Below are 18,740 nucleotides of genomic sequence, written 5' to 3' on the forward strand. Positions count from 1 at the left end.
ATTAGCCCGTCCCCTTATAAAGGGATCAGTCCTTGCCTTGGACGCGGAGCCCCCTGATTGGTTGAAACTCATCAGGCCCTATGACGCCACGGAAGAGGCAGAGCTCAAGAAGTGGAAAGTTACCCAGAACGTGCGCACATGGCTTGTTTACTGCTAACTCCAGCCGGATATCAGCGCCATCTTGTAATGGAGAATGTGTGGGCGGCGCCCCACAACAACCCCCCCCCAAAAAAAAACCAAAAGCAAAACAAGCAAACAAACATACAAACAAAAAACCAAACAGAATCTGGTTCTTTGAGAAAATCAACAAGGTTGATAAACTCTTAGCCAGACTAACTAAAGGGCACATATTATCTAAAATAACAAAATCTGAAATGAAAAATGAGACATACAACAGAAAGCTAAGAAGTGCGAAAAATTATAAGATCCTATTATAAAAGCCTATACATAACAAAACAAAAAATCTAAAGGAAATGGACAATTTTCTAGACAGGTACCAGTTACCAAAGGTAAATCAGGTTCATTAAAATCAATATAAATGGCTCCATAATGCCTAAAGAAATAGAGGTTGCACAGGATCAGATTGACTTAGTGTTGAATTCTATCAGACCTTCCTAGAAGACCTACTACCAATACTTTTCAAGCTATTTCACTAAATAGAAAGAAAGGAAACACTTCCCCACTCAATCTTCAAGCCAAAATTATGCTCATTTTTAAAACACACAAAGACCCTACTAAGAAAGAGAACTTCAGACAAATTTCCCTCATGATCATTAATGCAAAAGTACTCCATAAAATTTTTGCAAACTGAATCCAAGAACACATCAAAACGATCATTTACCATGATCAAGTAGACCTCATTCCAGGGATGCATGGATGGTTCAATATATGGAAATCTTTCAATGTTATCTACTATATAAACAAACTCAAAGGAAAAAAAAACCCACATTATAATTTTTTTTAGATTGTGAGAAAGCTTTTGACAAAATTCAATACCCCTTCATGTTTAAAATGTTGGAATGATCAAGAATTCAAAGCACACACTTAAACATAGTAAAAGCAATATACCACTATCAAAGTAATGGTGAGAATCTTGAAGCAATCCCACTAAAATCATGGGCTAGACAAGATGGCAAAGTCTTGCCCTTCCTATTCAATATAGTGCTGAAAGCACTAGCCAGAGAAATCAGACAGCATAAAGAGGTCAAAGGTATACAAATTGGAAAGGTAGAAGTCAAAACAAAACTATTTGCAGATGATATAGTATACGTAAATGACCCTAAAAATTCCATAAGAGAACTTCTACAGCTGATAAATAACTTCATCAAAGAGGCTAGACAAAAAATTAACTCAAACAAATCAGTAGGATTTTTCTACTAAAAAGATAAACAGGCTGAGAAAGATATTAGATAATTGACATCCTTTACAATAGTCACAAAGAATATAAAATACCTTGGTGTGACCCTAACCAAGCAAGTGAAAGATCTGTATGACAAGAATTTTGAGTCTATGGAGAAGGAAATTGAAATAGACCTCAGAAGGTGGAAAGATCTCCCATGCTCATGGGTTGGAAGGATCAGCATAGTAATAATGCACACGGTGCCTGTAGCAATCTACTTATTCAATGAAATTCCCATCAAAATTCCAACTCTATTTTTCACAGAGTTAGAAAGAGCAATTGGCAAAAATATTCTCCGCAGTAAGAATACTTCTTTGGGAATTTCCATACCCGACCACAAGGTGTATTAGAGATCATTTGTGATCAAAACTGCATGGTAATGATACAGAGACAGGCAGGTAGATCAATGGAATATAATCAGACCCAGAAATGAACCCACACACCTATGGTCTCTTGGTCTTTGACAAAGGAGCTAAAAAGATTGAATGGAAAAGGACAACATCTTCAGCAAATGTTCCCGGTTCAACTGAGAGTCTGCATGCAGAAGAAAGCAAATTGATTCTTTTTTTTTAACAACTAATATGTTTATTATTATTACTTTGTCACAAATCAATACAACTTCCTGTTGTTTTTTTAATTTTTTATTGAAAAGCTTTATTTAAAAAACAGATAAATGTACATTTTACATAGAATTATACGAATACATTTTTAAGGTTGTAATTAAGTATTTGTGGGTACATATACATACACATATATATGTATGTATGTAACAATAATATAGGAAAAGAAGATAGTAGTTTGAAGGGATGGGAGAGAAACTGTGTGGGGTTGTAGGAAGAAAAGGTGGATGTGATACAGTTCTATTTTAATTAAAATATATTCTTTTTTTTTGAAATTGACACAGTCTGTGAGTTGTTTCTGGGATGTTCAGAGCTTTCTGGGGTTAGTATCCCATTATCAGTGACTGCATATTATGTCTGTTCTTTTGTGACTGGGTTATCTCACTCAGGATGATATTCTCTAGATGCATCCATTTTCTTAAGAATTTGGTTAAGTCATTGTTTCTGATAGCTGAGTAGTAATCCATTGTGTAAATGTACCACAATTTTTGTATCCATTCATCTACTGAAGGACATCTGGGTTCTTTCCAGCTACTGGCTATTATAAATAGAGTTGCAATGAACATTTTGGTGCATGTATCTTTGTTGTATATTGGAGTGTCTCTGGGGTAACTGCCCAGAAGTGGAATTTCAGGTAGTAGTATGTCTATTTTTCTGAGGAACGGTCAGACTGATTTCCAGAGTGGTTGTATCAGTTTACATTCCCACCAACAGTGGAGAAGTGTTCCTCTTTCTCCGCAACCTCGCCAGCATCTATTGTCATCTGAATTCTGGAACTTGGCCAATCTGACTGGTGTGAGGTGGAATCTCAGGGTTGTTTTGATTTGCATTTCCCTTATGGCTAATTATGTTCAGCACTTCCTTAGATGTTTCTCAACCATTGGATATTCCCCGATTGAGAACTTTTTGTTTAAGACTGTACCTCAATTTTTAATAGGGTTGATTGATTCTCTGGTGTCTTGCTTTTTGAGTTCTTTGTATACCTTGGATATTAGGCCTCTAACTGATGTAAGGTTAGTAAATATCTTTTCCCACTATGTTGGCTGTCCTTTTGTATTCTTGAGAGTGTCTTTAGCCTTAGAGAAACTTTGCAATCTTATTAAGTCCCATTTGTCAATCTTTGACCTTAGAGCTCGAGCTATTGGTGTTCTGTTCAAGATATTTTCTCCTGTGCCTTTGATTCTAAGGTTTTCCCTACTTTCTCATCTAATAGTTTCAGTGTACCTGGTTTAATGTAGAGATCTTTGATCCACTTGCACTGGAGCTTTGTACAAGGAGATAAGAAAGGGTCTATTTTCATTCTTCTGCATGCTGATTGCCAGTTGGACCAACACCATTAGTTGAATAGGCTGTCCTTTTTCCATTGAATGTTTACTGCTCCTTTGTCAAAAACCAGGTGACCATATATGTGAGGGCTCATTTCTGGATCTTCTATTCTATTCCATTGATCCACGTGCCTATTTCTGTACCAGTACCATGCAGTTTTCAGCACAATTGCCTTGTAATATAGCTTGAGGTCAGGGATAGTGATTCCCACAGATGTTTTCTTGTTGTTGAGTATGGATTTCACTATTTTAGGTCTTTTGTTATTCCAGATGAAATTGTGCATTGCTATTTCCAGCTCAATGAAGAACTGGATTGAATTTTGATGGGGATTACATTTAATCTGTAGATTGCTTTTGGTAAGATGGCCATTTTTAGAATTTTGATCCTTTCAATCCATGAGCATGGGAGATTTTTCCATTTTCTTAGATCTTCCTTGATTTCCTTTTTTAGAGGTTTGAAGTTCTTGTCATACAGGTCTTTCACTTGCTTAGTTAGAGTCACACCAAAGTATTTCATAGTTTTTGTGACTATTGTGAAGGGTATCTTTTCCATAATTTCTTTCTCCACATGTTTGTCCTTTGAATATAGGAAGGCTACTTACTCTTTTGTTTGAATTAATTTTATATCCAGCCACTTTGCTGAACTTGTTTATCAGCTGTAGGAGTTCTCTGATGGAATTTCTGGGGTTGCTTAAGTACACTATCATATCATCTGCAAAGAGTGATGTTTTTACCTCTTCCTCTCCGATTTGTATCCCTTTCATTTCCTTTTGCTGTCTGATTGCTCCGGCCAGGATTTCTAGCACTTTGGTGAATAAGTAGGGGGGGGAGTGGGAAGCCTTGTCAAGTCCCTGATTTTAGTGGGATTGCTTCAAGTTTCCTACCGTTAAGTTTGATGTTGGCTGTTGGTTTGCTGTATATTGCCTTTATTAATGTTTAGGTATGGGCCTTATATTCCTGTTATTTCAAAGACTTTTAACATGAAGGGGTGCTGAATTGTGTCAAATACTTTCTCAGCACCTATTGAGAAGACCATGTAGTTTTTTTTTTGTTTTTTTTTTTTTTTTTTTTTTTTTGAGTTTGTTGTGGATTACATTGATGGATTTCCATATGTTAAACCATCCCTGCATCTCAGGGATGAAGCCTACTTGATCATAATTTATTTTTTAAAATAAAGTTAAAAAAAGAAATTAAAAACTTACCTATTTATGCAAAAATAAAAAATAAGAATTCCTGAAGTCACAGCCCTAAGTGGCAACAAGAAGCAGAAAAGAGAAAACACAAACAAAATTTAGTGCTTGTAGTAAACCCTGTACTGTTTTTCAGACCTTTTGGCTTATTACCTTGAAATTGTTCCTTCCTCACAAGGCATGTGCTTTTCAGTTTGAACTTGTTGAAAATGACACTGAATCCTCTCTGAGATCCAAAACAAAGGAAGAAATACACACACGCTCTTGTTCTTAGACTTAACCCTTTATCTCTGACTCAGCCATAGACTAGAGGGTCAATCAAAAGAGCTCCTGCCTAGAAGCTAAGTCACGTCATCTCTACTTAGCCAATAGTAAGTTCAGGATATAGTCAACAGCCGCTCAAATGACACATTAATCTACCAGCCTCTAAGTACCTCTGTCATTATTTATGTCTCCTTGCCAAATGTCGCCAGAAGAACAAATAATCCATCAGGTTTTGCAACATACAAAATATAGATGGGAAACCCTGCACTCTTTTTAAATATCGGTCATATAATTTGTTTAATTCTAAAGTTCATCAAGAGCAAAACTGATCAAAGATGGAATAAGTATTTTTATTTCTGGAAATACTTTTCGCCTCTATTACATGTTTTTCTGCTCCAAAAATGAATCGGAAAGAAGTCTTCATCAGATGTCACACCTTGATCTAGCTACATTTTATTGTGTATAATTTTTTATATGTGATGAGAATTTAATACATGTATACAAAGAAAAGTGAGCAAATCCCTTCCAGTTTTCTCTAACTCTCTTCATATCATCCCACTGTGGTTCCTCCCCAACCATTTCTTATTTATTTTTTAGCAACTCAACAAGTTCAATTAGTGTTGCCTATGCATGTATAGGCGTGCAGCCATCCACTGGGGCACAGAAAATCTGCCAGCCACCATACTCTTTGCTTTTAGACATCTATCAGTAGCAATGAGCAATATTTTTAATGAATATTTCAGTCTGTGGCACAAAGCAGACCACTATGAGAACAACTAATCTAAAAACACGAGAGGCTATCTGCTTGATGTTATTTCAAAGTGTTAGATGCATCTTCAGTATTTGATCCTGCATCAAGTTCAAAAGGATATTGAACAAATATCCCAAGAGAAAAATTATAAGTAGACCTTGGACTCAACATATTGATAATTATCAGTGAAGATAATCTTAAGCTATGGTCTACTATGTTATCACTGTAGCCTTTGTGGTGGTGATTTAACTAATGCTTAGCAGATGAAAGAGAAGAGTCATGAAACACCTTAAAATTTGCATTATGACGCCAACACCATTAGGACCTCAAGCTGTATTACAGATCAATTGTCATAAAAACTACTTGGGACCTTATGAAATGCAAGGCTTCTGTAAGGCAAAGGACACTGTCAAAAATACAAAACGTCAAATAACAGTCTGAGAAAAGATCTTTACTAATCTTATATCTACTACAATATATAAAAATAACTCAGAAAGTCAGACTCTAGAGAATTATGTACTGCTTTCAAAAACGGGACAAAGCTAAAAAAAATAATTCTCCAGTGAGGAATATCGAATGGTTAAGAATCACCTGAAGAAATGCTCAACATCCCAAGTCATCAGAGAAATGCAAACCAATACAGCCATGAGATACCACCTCACACCAGACCGAAACAAAAGATCATAAACTCAGGTGACAGCAGATGTTGATAAGGATGTGCAGAAAGAGAAACACTCCTGACTCTTGGAGGGGTTGTAATCTGGTAATCCACTCAGGAAATCATTCTGGCAATTCCTCAGAAAATTGACATAGCACTACCCGAGAACACCACTATATCAATCCTGGGCATATATCCCAAAGAAGCTCCAAATCTAAGAAGGACATATGTTCCACCATCTTCATAGCAGACTTATTGAAAATATCCTGTAGCTGGAAATAACTATGATGTCTTTCGACATAGGAATACATATAGAATTTGTGGTATATTTACACAATGGAGTATTACTCAGCTCTTAGAAACAATGACTTCATGAAAGTCATAGGCAAATGGATGAAACTTGTAGCTAATCATACTGAGTGAGGTAACCCAGTCACAATAGAACATTCATGGAATATACTCACTGAATAGCAAATACTAGAACAAAAAGCTCAGAATACCCAACAAACAATTCATTGCACCTGTGAAGCTCAAAAAGAAGGAAGGCCAGAATGTGGATGCCACTGTAGTTTATAGAAGGGAGAACAAAACACTCATGAAAGAAAATAATGGGCCAAATACAGGAGCTGAGATTGGAGAAAGGATCATATAAAGACTGCTTCACATGGGGATTCATCCCATATGAAGCTAGTAATCCCATGCATTATTGCTGTTGCCAAGAAGTGCTTCCTGGCAGAAATCTGATGGATGCCTCCCAGAGGCTCTGCTAGAGCCAAAATGACATAGTGGAGGATGCTTGCAGCTAACCATGGAACTGAACACAAGGACTCCAGTGAAGAAGCTACAGAAATGACTGAAGGAGCTGAAATGTTCTGCAAACCCATGGGAAGAAGAAACTTACTAACTACCCAAACCACCATAGATCCCAGGAACTAAAACATTAACCAGTAAGTTCAAATGGAGAAACCCTAGCCCCAGGTGCATATGCAGCATAGAACAGAATTTTTTGGCATCTATGGGAGGAGAGAAATTTGGTTCAGAGAAGGTTCCTATTCCAGTGTAGAGAAATGCCAAGGTATTTGGAAAGAAGAGGGTAGTTGGACGAGGGAGGGCCTTTATGGAGGTAATATGATGACGAAGGGGGAGGTGGGATTGAGGGAGAGAGTATAACATGTGAAATGTAAATACAGAGAATATTCAATAAAATGATGCAAAAAAGAAAGTAAGTCCTACATGAATATAGGCTTCAAGCAACATCTGTCCCTTTGAGTAGTGCTGCTTTTGAGCTGCCATTGTCAATAGCAGACTGCTAGCGATTTCCTCTCTAACCTAAACTTACCATCCTTCTGGATGAGTCAGTTGCCATTCATCTACTTGTTTTATACTTCCCAGAATTCTACTTTTGTCTCATTTCCTTATCCTTTAATTTTTCTCAGCAGTTTAATTAACTTCTTGCATACTTAGTACAATCAAGAGAAAATAGATTGCATTTATTTCAATAAATCCTTCCCAAATTAAAAAGAAACAACAAGACCCATCACTTCTGCAATGTACAATGAGCAAAAACTATGTAGGAAAACAAAGATAATGAACAATGGATGGGTCAGCCCATGTTATTAAATTAAAAAAAAAAAGCCTGAGGATCAGACAGGTAGATCATGGTTTGGTATTCAAATGTTAATATTACTTTCTCATTAGTGTTGAAGGTAGTGTCCCTGATAGTAAACCACCAACCAAAGAGGAGGGATCTATGCCTCCATCTGGATATGTACCCTTATCTTCCATATCTGCTGATGGGGAACCCTCTGTCCTGTGAAGGCTCACTGATGCAGGGTAGAGGAATGCTTTGGTGCTAAGGCAGGAATAGGTGGGCAGATAGGGGAGCACTTCATAGAAGCCAAAGAAAAGAGAATAGAGTGCTTGTGGAGAAGAAATGGGAACAGGATAAAATGTAAGATGTTATTATATAAAAACAATAGAATGAAGAGAAAAGAAAGCACACAGCATGGCATTCTGTCTGGATCTTGTTGAACCTTTTACACACAATCTTTATCATGCAAATTAACTGTGGATCTGTTAAGAACTTTATTGTATAATTTTTGATAAAACAGGATTTAATATATTTCTAAACTGGTCTGTTTATGGATTCTCAAAACACTGGAAGCACAGGCCTCAATTAATCTGTGCATGTGACTCTTGTGACATAGTCCATACACTACATAGTCTGCGGAACTCCCTGACTATAAACATGTCCTGCCTCTCTCTGATTTGTACTTTTGAAAACAATTTGCTGTGTATCTAGAGATTCTCTTATTGTACTGTTACTGAATGTCTCATATGAATCGTCTGAAACAATCCACTGACATCATTTCTAATTGTGTTCACATAAACACCTTGTGGAAACTTCCCAAGGACCAAATTTGAACAAAAGAGCTTCCTTCCAGGCATTCAAAATTATGAGTGATGTCATGTAGACTGAGAAGATTTTATCCTCCTAAGTATTTACCTACCCTTGTTTATTACATGGGCTGTGGGTACCAGTTGCAGAGCCAGGGGGAAGAAAGTCTTTAAGATTACTCCAGGGCTCAGGAACAATCTGAAAAACGAATGAATCATGAGTATGCAGCAAACATCTCCTTTGCCCAGAGAAATAAAAGCTGGTAGAAATTTGACGTGCTGATATGCATGACACTTCACGATCCATTCTGCACAGATTTCAGACAGGAAATATGTTCATTTTGATGGCAGTCTTCTTCCTCCTCAACATTCCACTTCTCATGGCAAATGACATTGATCCCAGGTGCTTTTGGAGAATAACTTTGAATGAGGTCAAGGATAAAGACTTGGGACCAACTTGTTCCTTCATCCTTGGAGCAGTTCAGAAGCCTATGGAGAAAGATCATTTTAACCAGACTCTGAATGTCCTGTAAGTGCATTTATATTATTCCTTGTAAATAAAATGTAATCTTTCCTGAGTGCTCTGAAGATGAAGATTAGGCAAATTCTTGAATCTTCTCTCCTGTAGCTAAATCTGAAGAACAAGAAACAAGTTAATTCTTTTACAGATTCAATCCTATATTCTCTTTTTTATCAAGGCAATAAAAGGTTTGCTTTTCTTAGGTAGCACCTGACCTAAAGCCTTGAAGCTAAGGTATACAGGACTATATACATTGATCCTTCACATAATTCCCTCCGCATAACAATTTATGTTGCACTCTCGACAGTAATGACTCATTGAAATTGGTTACATAATTTTTTCCTGTAGAGGTTACTGCATCTACTGAGTACAAGTGATCATGCCTAAACATCTGTCCACAATAAACACTGTTCTCTTTTACAGAGAAACAACTAAACACCACAAATATGCTTTGGCATTAGCCTTTACAGTGGATGAAATCAACAGGAATCCTGACCTTTTACCTAATATGTCTTTGACTATAAAATACACTTTGGGCCACTGTGATGGAAAAACTATGACAACTCCACCACCTGGATATAAAGGAATATATATGCGTATTCCTAATTATATATGTTATGAAGAAACTATGTGTTCATTTCTGCTTACAGGACCTGATTGGTTCACATCCATGTATGTGGGGTTATACCTGAACATCTTCATATCTCCACGTGTGAGTTTTCATAGGCCAGGAATTCTTAAAGTCATGTCTTTTGGGGGGATTTTGATATCAATTAAGAAAGTCAGTGGATGTGTCTGGATCCATACTTATGTCAATCTATGCAGATTCATGGTACTTACTAATCAGACACATGATAGGCCTTTTGCTAGGGGCCACCTCCAGAAGTTGACAGACTCCAGAAAGGAGGAATTGAGGAGGTCATGAAGAATTGAGTCTGTCATGGTGGAAGAGAGGATCTTGCAGCCTTGACAGACTGGCATTCAGTGTTTTATTTATACAAATCTCAATAAGCAGAGATTGATTTATGTTTTTCCAAAACATAGAACATACTCAATCTGTCCCTAGTATGTGTTATCTTGGTCATACCTTTAGATTATTATTGGTAAACCATAAAATAACAGAGTTATCACTTACAATCATGGATCACTTACACTCATGGAGCAGTTAAAAGTTTAGTGATCAGGGATAAACTTTAATGGAACAGAATTATATTTACAAACATTTGCTCAGTATCCCAACATTTAAGTATCTAGAGTATTTTTTGCAAAGGCATGGCAGACTATTCTTAAACTGGAAGCTCATGACATTTCAGTGGCACTGATAGGGCGAAAATCTCCAGTGCAGTCTGTGGAGTTAGCCATTTTACTACCAGTGAATATATAAGAAAATATTAATGGACTGAGTGACAACTGTCAGTAGACACAGTGGCAAAAATTTTAGTAACATACTGGTAATAGTTATTATAAGTCATTTTCTTTAATAATTAATGATTATATCAAATGTTCATGGAAATTATTGCTATGATTTATCTTGTATTTCTTTTGTCTCCTCATCATAAGATACAAGAGTGGACCTTCATAAGTGAACTTTTCTAAGAAAGAAGGGTTTGGTGGTTCTGATAGCTTGTTCTTTCATATTTTTACACGATTATTTTTCCTTCATTATAAAACACTTCATATGAAGGAAATAACCCCATCCAATCTAACTTTTTTCTCTGTATTTTCCTCAAGAGTTACAAATTATGAGTTATACATAATTTGCCCCAAAATACCTGGGTATTTAGTAGGATGATTTTACATCTGTTCTGCTGTTAACACTTAGGCTGGCAAAATTGTTTACAATTTTATATTTACTTTGTTGTGATTTTCTCTTTCCTGAATGGGTACAAGGCAGATAATTCCATAGTATTTTGGAGCCTTATTCTAATAAGGAGTCTCTGGCATCTTTATGTGGATCAAAACCTGTAGTATACATGATTAGGATATTTTTCTTAAAATCTAAAGCAGTAGTATTCATAAAAATTTCCTGTTAAATATCAGAGGTATTTCTGAATTAAGTCATAATAAATGCCTTTGAAAAAGTAGTCAAATATCCTCAAGTTGTAAATGTATTAAAATCCCTCCAAACATGAAAAACAGAGATATCGAGACAGAAGCTGAAAGACAGGATGGCAGTTATTGTAACATGCAAATACGTTTTGTTTCACGTTTGTTAAGCAGCCATGCTTGCTGTTCCCATTAGAAGTGCATGTGCCAGGCTTCCTCATTTGCTCATTTGAATCAGAGATGAGAAAACAAGTCACAGGTAACCACTGTTTTTAGGTAAATATGATCACAGGTTTTTACGTGCACTGCACCTCATGCTGTTCTTTGTGTTGTAGCTCCTTCAGCTGAACTATGGACCTTTCCATTCCGTCTTCAGTGATAACGAACAATTTCCCTATCTCTATCAGATGGCCCCAAGGCACACATCTCTAGCATTGGCAATGGTCTCCTTCTTACTTTACTTCAACTGGAACTGGGTCGGCCTTGTCATCACCTATGATGATCAAGGTCATCAGTTTCTCTCAGAGATGATAAAAGAGAGTGAAGATAAGGGAATTTGCTTTGCTTTTGTGAACATATTAATGTATATTATTTCAGCTTATGACAAAATTGAACTGTACCACAAACAAATTGTGATGTCATCTACTAATGTTATTATCATTCATGGGGAAGCAGAGAGTATTATTGAATTGAGCTTCAGAATGTGGGAATCTCCAGTTATACAGAGAATATGGGTCACCACAAAACAATATAATTTCCCTACCAGTAAGAGAGACTTAACTCATGGCACATTCTATGGGACTCTTACTTTTCTACACCCCCATGGTGAGATTTCTAGCTTTAAAAATTTTGTACAGACATTGTACCATCCCAAAAACAACGATTTATATCTAGTAATGCCAGATTGGAAGTACTTTACCAATGAATCCTCAGCATCTGACTGTAAAATACTAGAGGACTATACATCCAATATCTCACTGGAATGGCTAAAGGAACAGAAGTTTAACATGGTCTTTAGTGATGGTAGTCATAACATATACAATGCTGTTTATGCCATGGCCCATGCACTCCATGAGATGAATCTGCAACAGGTTGATAATCAGGCAACAGACATTGGGAATGGAGTCAGTTCTCCATGCTTGAAGGTAGAGTTTCTTCTGTTGGATGATTGTTGCTGTTTTCAATTGCATAGTCATTTAGAGATTCTCAGATGCCTACACTTAATGAAATAGAAAATATTTTATAAAATAGAGGGTTTCTGCACATTTTTTCCTAAAGAAAAAGAAAATCTAGTGACTGGTATGAATGTGAATGGAAAAAGAATCTACAGGGTATCATTTGTGGTTTCATAATGAGCACCTGAATACCCATCAGCTTATCCTCTCATATTGGATATAGAGGCTTTCCTCTTGAAATTTATCCATGATGGGAAGATGAGTTTTTATATTTATTTGTCAATTATATAAAAATTATTTTAAGGAATGCATTTCTTTAGTTTTCTCCAGTGATTCTGCGCCAATGTAGGCTCTGTGGAGCATACTTGGTTGTCTCAGAGTAAGTAAACAAGTTGGTATTCAGTTTCATCTATAGATGTGTGAATTTATCTTTTCAATGAGTAGATGTATATGTTTTACTCTTTTCGTGTATCTGTGACTATATTTGTGTTGTTTTGTACATATATGTTTAACTTTCTATATGACTGTGGAAGTAAGAAAAATATTGTTCTATGTATGACTTTGTTTTATAAGCATGTTTATGTATGCATGTTTATTTCTTTGTCCAGTTATTTGGGTATTTTTCTTTGTATACCAACTTAAATATTTTGTGTGTCTATGTGTTTATTTGTATTTGTGTTTCCTGTACTGTGGGTGTGTCTACCTATATTTTTTGTGTGTGTCCTTCCCTCGGCCTTCCTGCCTTACTGTCATTAGGTTTGAGTATAAATATCTCTGTGTCTCAATATCATTCTGGACTGGTGCTTATATATTTATGCATCTTCCCATGTTTCACTGTCAATGTGTGTTTGTGTATGTGATTGTGTGTGTACATGTTTTTGTGTGTGTGCCAGTGTATGTAATTTGTGTTTTTATGTATCTATGTTTTTATGTGAGTGCCTATATATCTTTCTTTTTGTCAGATTGTTTACATATATGTGTCAACATTTATGTATATTTGTGTGTAAAAAATTGTATAGCTGTATTATATGTGTGATTCAGAAAACATGTGAGTGGTTCTCTGTGTTTATTTGTTGGTGTGTGTTTGTATGTGTGTGCTGCATATCTGTGTTTGGTTCTGCATTTATGTTTTTTTTTTTTTTTTGTTTTTCTTTTTTTTTGTTTGACAGTCTCTCTGAGTGGACTGAAATTCTTGGAATATTATCATTTCATTTCCTTTGCTTATTTTATGATTTTTCTTTCATTCTTTAAATGACCATGCCATTTCTAAGTCATCATAATCCATTGTGTGACTTGAATGAACATAAGTACAGTGTAGAATGCTGCTTGTCTTTCAGGTAAATTCCTTTCTGAGAAAAGTCAACTTTACTAATCCCCTAGGGGACAGGGTGATTGTGAAACATAGAGAAACACTGCAGGAAGAATATGACATTTTTCACATTTGGAATTTCTCACAACATGTTGCGTTTAAGGTGAAGATAGGACAATTCAGCCCATATTTTCCACATGGTCAACTCTTTCATTTATCTGCAGGAATGACTGAGTTGGCCACAGGACGTAGAAGGGTGAGTGTGTACTAACTTTTTTATTCAAAATACACAGCAGTAAACATATTGAAATGAAATATATTGTCACATCAGGAACCAATTCCTATGCTCCTGTATTAGGTTTCTCTTTCTTGGGTCATACTTTTACTAATTCTTTGAAGACTTCATACATGCATAAAATATACTTTTGTCATATCAAAATCTTTTTCCAATATTTAACAGTTACAAAATTGTTTTTTACCATCGTTTGATGTTCTTGCCTTTAACCTAAACAATATTCTCTTCCTTATTACACAGTAATCTCCTCCATTACCACAAACCTCTGGAACAGATGTTGATATGGGTGAGGTTAATGTTACAGCTATGAAATACTAAGAGTCCCAATTGCTAACTACTGTTATTATACACAAAATGTCATACCATAGAATATAAGGACACTTACAAAATTCATGAATGAACACAATTACAGAAACTGATAGTCACAGAAAATCAGTTTTACATAAACTTGAAGAACTCCTTCACACTTATCAGTGAGGTAAACAAAAGGTCAAACAAAGGAACACACAGACAGCACTAGAACCCAAAGAAATGACTATTAAAATACATCAAAATCGGCAATAACAACAACCAGACAAAGGTGGCAAATAATTTTCAGTTATAACTAAATACTTTAGTAAGTGTCTCAAAATGAAATCAAAACAAGGCTGATTTATTTTTTAAGACATTTCTTGGTTGCATGCAGAGAATAGAGAGGCTCATTCACATAGAAGAGAAAAACATCTCTTTATAAAAAAAGTGGAAATAAATATAACGTACAATAACAGGGAATAAGGTAAATTAAAGAAAATTTTCTTTGATAATTATGTAAGATTCATTCCTGACAAAAACACGTACCATAAAAGCAGAACATACAACACAAAGATCATTCTCTCAGCAAAGAAAGAATTTATTCCAGGAATGCAAATATGGTTCAACATTTGTACATCCATTAAGTGTAAAACACCACACAACACAGAATTACATGATTTTCCAAGAATGTCCAGAAATGGCCCATTTCTTATCAGTTTGAAAGTTGTTTCATTCTTTATGTATGATTTTAAATATTTTTATGTAATATATGGTTATTACATTTCTCACAATGGAATTCTTTGAAATAAATGATTATTTTGTTCTAAAAAATTGAATTTCAATAGTAAGGTGTTGTATTAAAATTTAACTTACAAATCATCAACTCCATTGAGAATTATTTCAGTCTTCTTGTATATGTTGAGGCCTGTTTTGTGACCGATTGTATGTTCAGTTTTAAAGAAGGAACCACGATGTGGTTAGAAGAAGGTATATTCTTTTGTTTTAGGATAAACATGTATATATGTGTATACTATATACATATTTGTGTGTGTGTGTTAAATCCATTTTGTTTATAACTTGTTAGTTTCACTAAGTCTCTGTTTAATTTCTGTTTCCATGATTTGTCTATTGATGAGAGTGGGGTGTGGAAGTCTCTCACATTACTGTGTGATGTGAAATGTGTGCTTTGAGATTAAGATTTCCTATATGAATATAGGTGCCCTTAAATTTGGAGCATAGATGTTCAGAATTGAGAGTCCATCTTGGTGAATTTCTCTTTTATGAGTGTAAAATTTCCTTTCTTACTTTTTTAAATAACTTTAGTTGAAAGTCAATTGTATTTGATATTAGACTGTCTACTTCAGCTTTTTTTTTTTTTTTGAGACCATTTTTTTGGAAAATTGTTTTCTACCCTTTTACTCTGAGGTAGTGTCTGTATTTGTCATGGCGGTGTGTGTCCTGTATGCAGAAAAATGCTGGGTCCTTTTTACCTATCCAGTCTGTTGGTCTATGTCTTTTATTGTGGATTGAATCCATTGATGTTGAGAGATATTAGGGACCAATGATTGTTGTTTCCTTTGATAGTTATTGCTAGAGGTGGAGTTGTGTTTGTTTGACTGTCTTCTTTTGTGCTAGTTGATAGAAGACACTCTCTCACATTTTCTAGGGTGCAGTTTCTCTCCTTGTGTTGGCATTTTCCATCTGTTATTTTTCGTATGCCTGGATTTCTTAAAGATATCGTGTAAATCTGGTTTTGTTATAAAATGTTTTGTTTTCTTTTTTGTCATTTTCATTAGATCCTCTGTATTTATATTTGAGATGTCATCCCTTTACACAGCCCTGCTTACATCAACCTTCCCGTCCATTTGCCTTCACAAAGGTGCACTCTCTCCTAATCACCCTCTCTTCCCCATTGCCTTGGCATTCCCCATACATAGGGAAAACATGTCCTCCCTGGAACCAAAGCCTCTTCTCACATTGATGAAAGACACTTCTCTCTTCAGCTACATTCCAAACTGGATCAATAGGTCCCTCCAAGATTGCACAAATGTTAGTGATTTTCTCCATGGAAGGTTTGGAGAGTTTGCTTTGTTGATAATGTTGTTCTTCCCATGAGGTTGCAACCCCTTTCAGCTCCTTAGGTCCTTTCTTTAGCAACCTCATTGGGTCCCTGAGTTCAGACAGATGGTTAGCTGCAAGCATGCTCAACTGTATCCATATGACTGTAGCGTAGTTCCTTAGGGGCATGTCTGTCTGGTTCCAGGCAGTAAGTACTTTTGGGGCTCAGCTACAGTTCTTGGATTTGGTGACTGCACATGTGGTGGATCCTAAGGTGAGTAGGCTTCTGAGTGATCTTTTCTTCAAACCCTGTTCCTCTATTTGACCTTGCATTTCCTCCCATGAGAGTTTTGTTCTGTTTTCTAAGATGGACTGAGGTATTTCCACTTTTGCCTTCCTTCTTTTTCAGCTTCATAATGTCCATGAATTGTTTCTTGGGTACTGCGTATTCAGACCTTTCAGGATCTAGTATCCTCTTATCAGTGAGTGCATACCATGTGTGTTTTGTTGTGATGGGGTTTCCTCACTCAGGATGTCAATCTCTAGTTCTATTCATTTGCCTATAGATTTCATGAAGTCATTGTTTCTAATAGCTGACTAGTACTCCATTGTGAAAATGTACCACATTGTCTGTGTCCTTCATCTGTCGATGGATATCTGGTTCTTTTTGGCTTCTGGCTATCATAAATAAGGCTGCTTTAAACATAGTGGAACATGTGTTCTTGTTATATGTGGGAGAATCTTTGGGGTATATGTCCAGGAGTGCAATATCTGGGTGTTCAGGTAGCAATATGTCCAATTTTCTCAGCAACCACAGACTAAATTCCAGAGTTGTACAATATTACAATCACACTAACAGTGGACGAGTGTTTCTCTTTCTCCACATCCACCCCAGCATCTGCTGTCAACTGAGTGCTTTTATCTTTGCCATTCTAACTGGTGTGAGGTGGAATTTCATCGTTGTTTTGATATTCCTGTTCTGATGACTAGGGATGTTGAGCATTTATATCTTGAGGTGCTTGACAGACATTCTGTATGCCTCAGCTGAAAATTCTTTGCTTAGTTCTATACCTTATTTTTAATAGGATTATTTGATTCTTTATAATCTAGCTTCCTGAGTTTTTTTTTTTTTTTTTTTTTTTTTTTTTTGTCAATATTGGATACTAGCCCTCTATCAGATGTAGAATTGGTAAGATCCTTTCCCAATCTGTTGCCTGCCATTTTGACTTCTTAACAGTGTCCTTAGCCTTACAGAAGCTTGGCAATTTCATGAAGTAGTATTTGTCAATTCTTGATCTTAGAGCATAAGTCATTGTTATTCTGTTCATATTTTTTTTTCTGTGCCCATGTTTTCTAAGCTCTTTCTACTTTCTCTTCTAATACTTTCAGTGTACCTGGTTTTATGTGAAGGCCTTTGATGCACTTGGACTTGAGTTTTGTATAAGGAGTTAGGAAACGATTGATTTTCATTCTTCTACATGCTCATTGCCAGCTGAACCAATGACATTTGTTGAAGAGGCTGTGCTTTTTCCATTGGATGTTTTTACCTCTTTTTTCAAAGATCAAGTGACCATAGGTGCTTTGGTTCATTTCTGGGTCCTCAATTCTCTTCTATTGATCTACCTGCCTATCTCTGTACCAATACCATGAAGTTTTTACCACAATTGCTTTGTAATACAGCTTGAGATCAAGGATGATAACTCCCCCTGAAGTGTTTTTATTCTTGAGAATAAATTTCACTATTCTAGGGTTTTTGTTATTCCAGATGAACTTGCAAATCGCTCTTTCCAACTCTGTAAAAAATTGAGTTGGAATTTTGATGGAGATTGCATTGAGTCTGTAAATTGCTTTGGAAAGATAGCCATATTTAAAATGTTGATGCTGCCAATCTATGATCATGGGAGATCTTTCCAACTTCTGAGATCTTTTTCAATTTCCTTCTTCAGAGACATGAAGTTCTTGTCATACAGATCCTTCACTTCATTGGTTAGGGTCACCCCAAGTAATTTTATATTCTTTGTGGCTATTGTGAAGGGTGTCATTTTTATAATTCCCTTTTCAGCCTGTTTATCCATTGAGTAGAGTAAGGAGGCTAATTTGTTCGTATTAATTTTTTGGAAGTTGTTTGCTAGTTTCAAAAGTACTTTGGTGAAATTTTTGGGGTCAAGTAAGTATGCAATCAAATCACCTGAAAATAGTGATGCTTTGATGTCTTCCTTTCCAATGTGAATCACTTTGATTCATTTTTCTTGTCTAATTGCACTTCCCAGAACTTCCAATGCTATATTGAATAGTTAGGGTAAGAGTGGGCAGCCTTGATTTCAGTGGGATTGCTTCAAGTTATATGGCTTCCATTGCTTAGATTCTTTTGCTTTTCACATCTGGTTGTCTTTAATTTTGGGTGATTTGTTGTCTCTGACTGGAGCCTGTCTCTCATGTGGA

At 35.9% G+C, this 18,740-nt stretch overlaps 2 protein-coding genes across 2 annotated transcripts in view; one reads left to right on the forward strand and one right to left on the reverse strand.

Annotated features, from left to right (window-relative positions):
- The window catches only part of LOC308413593 (vomeronasal type-2 receptor 116-like), a gene marked incomplete at both ends in the record, with an annotated part of 711,488 nt that overhangs the window by 269,628 nt on the left and 423,120 nt on the right, over positions 1-18,740 (reverse strand). The gene's annotated exons all lie outside the window — the stretch shown is intronic.
- Positions 8,937-18,740, forward strand: part of LOC308413999 (uncharacterized protein) — a gene marked incomplete at both ends in the record, with an annotated part of 50,050 nt that continues 40,246 nt past the window's right edge. The window contains 4 exons of the mRNA XM_080909166.1: positions 8,937-9,133; positions 9,548-9,836; positions 11,506-12,315; positions 13,683-13,910. Of these exons, the coding sequence (XP_080765292.1) occupies positions 8,937-9,133; positions 9,548-9,836; positions 11,506-12,315; positions 13,683-13,910 (1,524 nt within the window). The remainder of the gene's footprint in view (positions 9,134-9,547; positions 9,837-11,505; positions 12,316-13,682; positions 13,911-18,740) is intronic.

This window comes from Micromys minutus, assembly GCF_963924665.1.
Source record: "Micromys minutus genome assembly, chromosome: 32".
Taxonomy (NCBI): domain Eukaryota; kingdom Metazoa; phylum Chordata; class Mammalia; order Rodentia; family Muridae; genus Micromys; species Micromys minutus.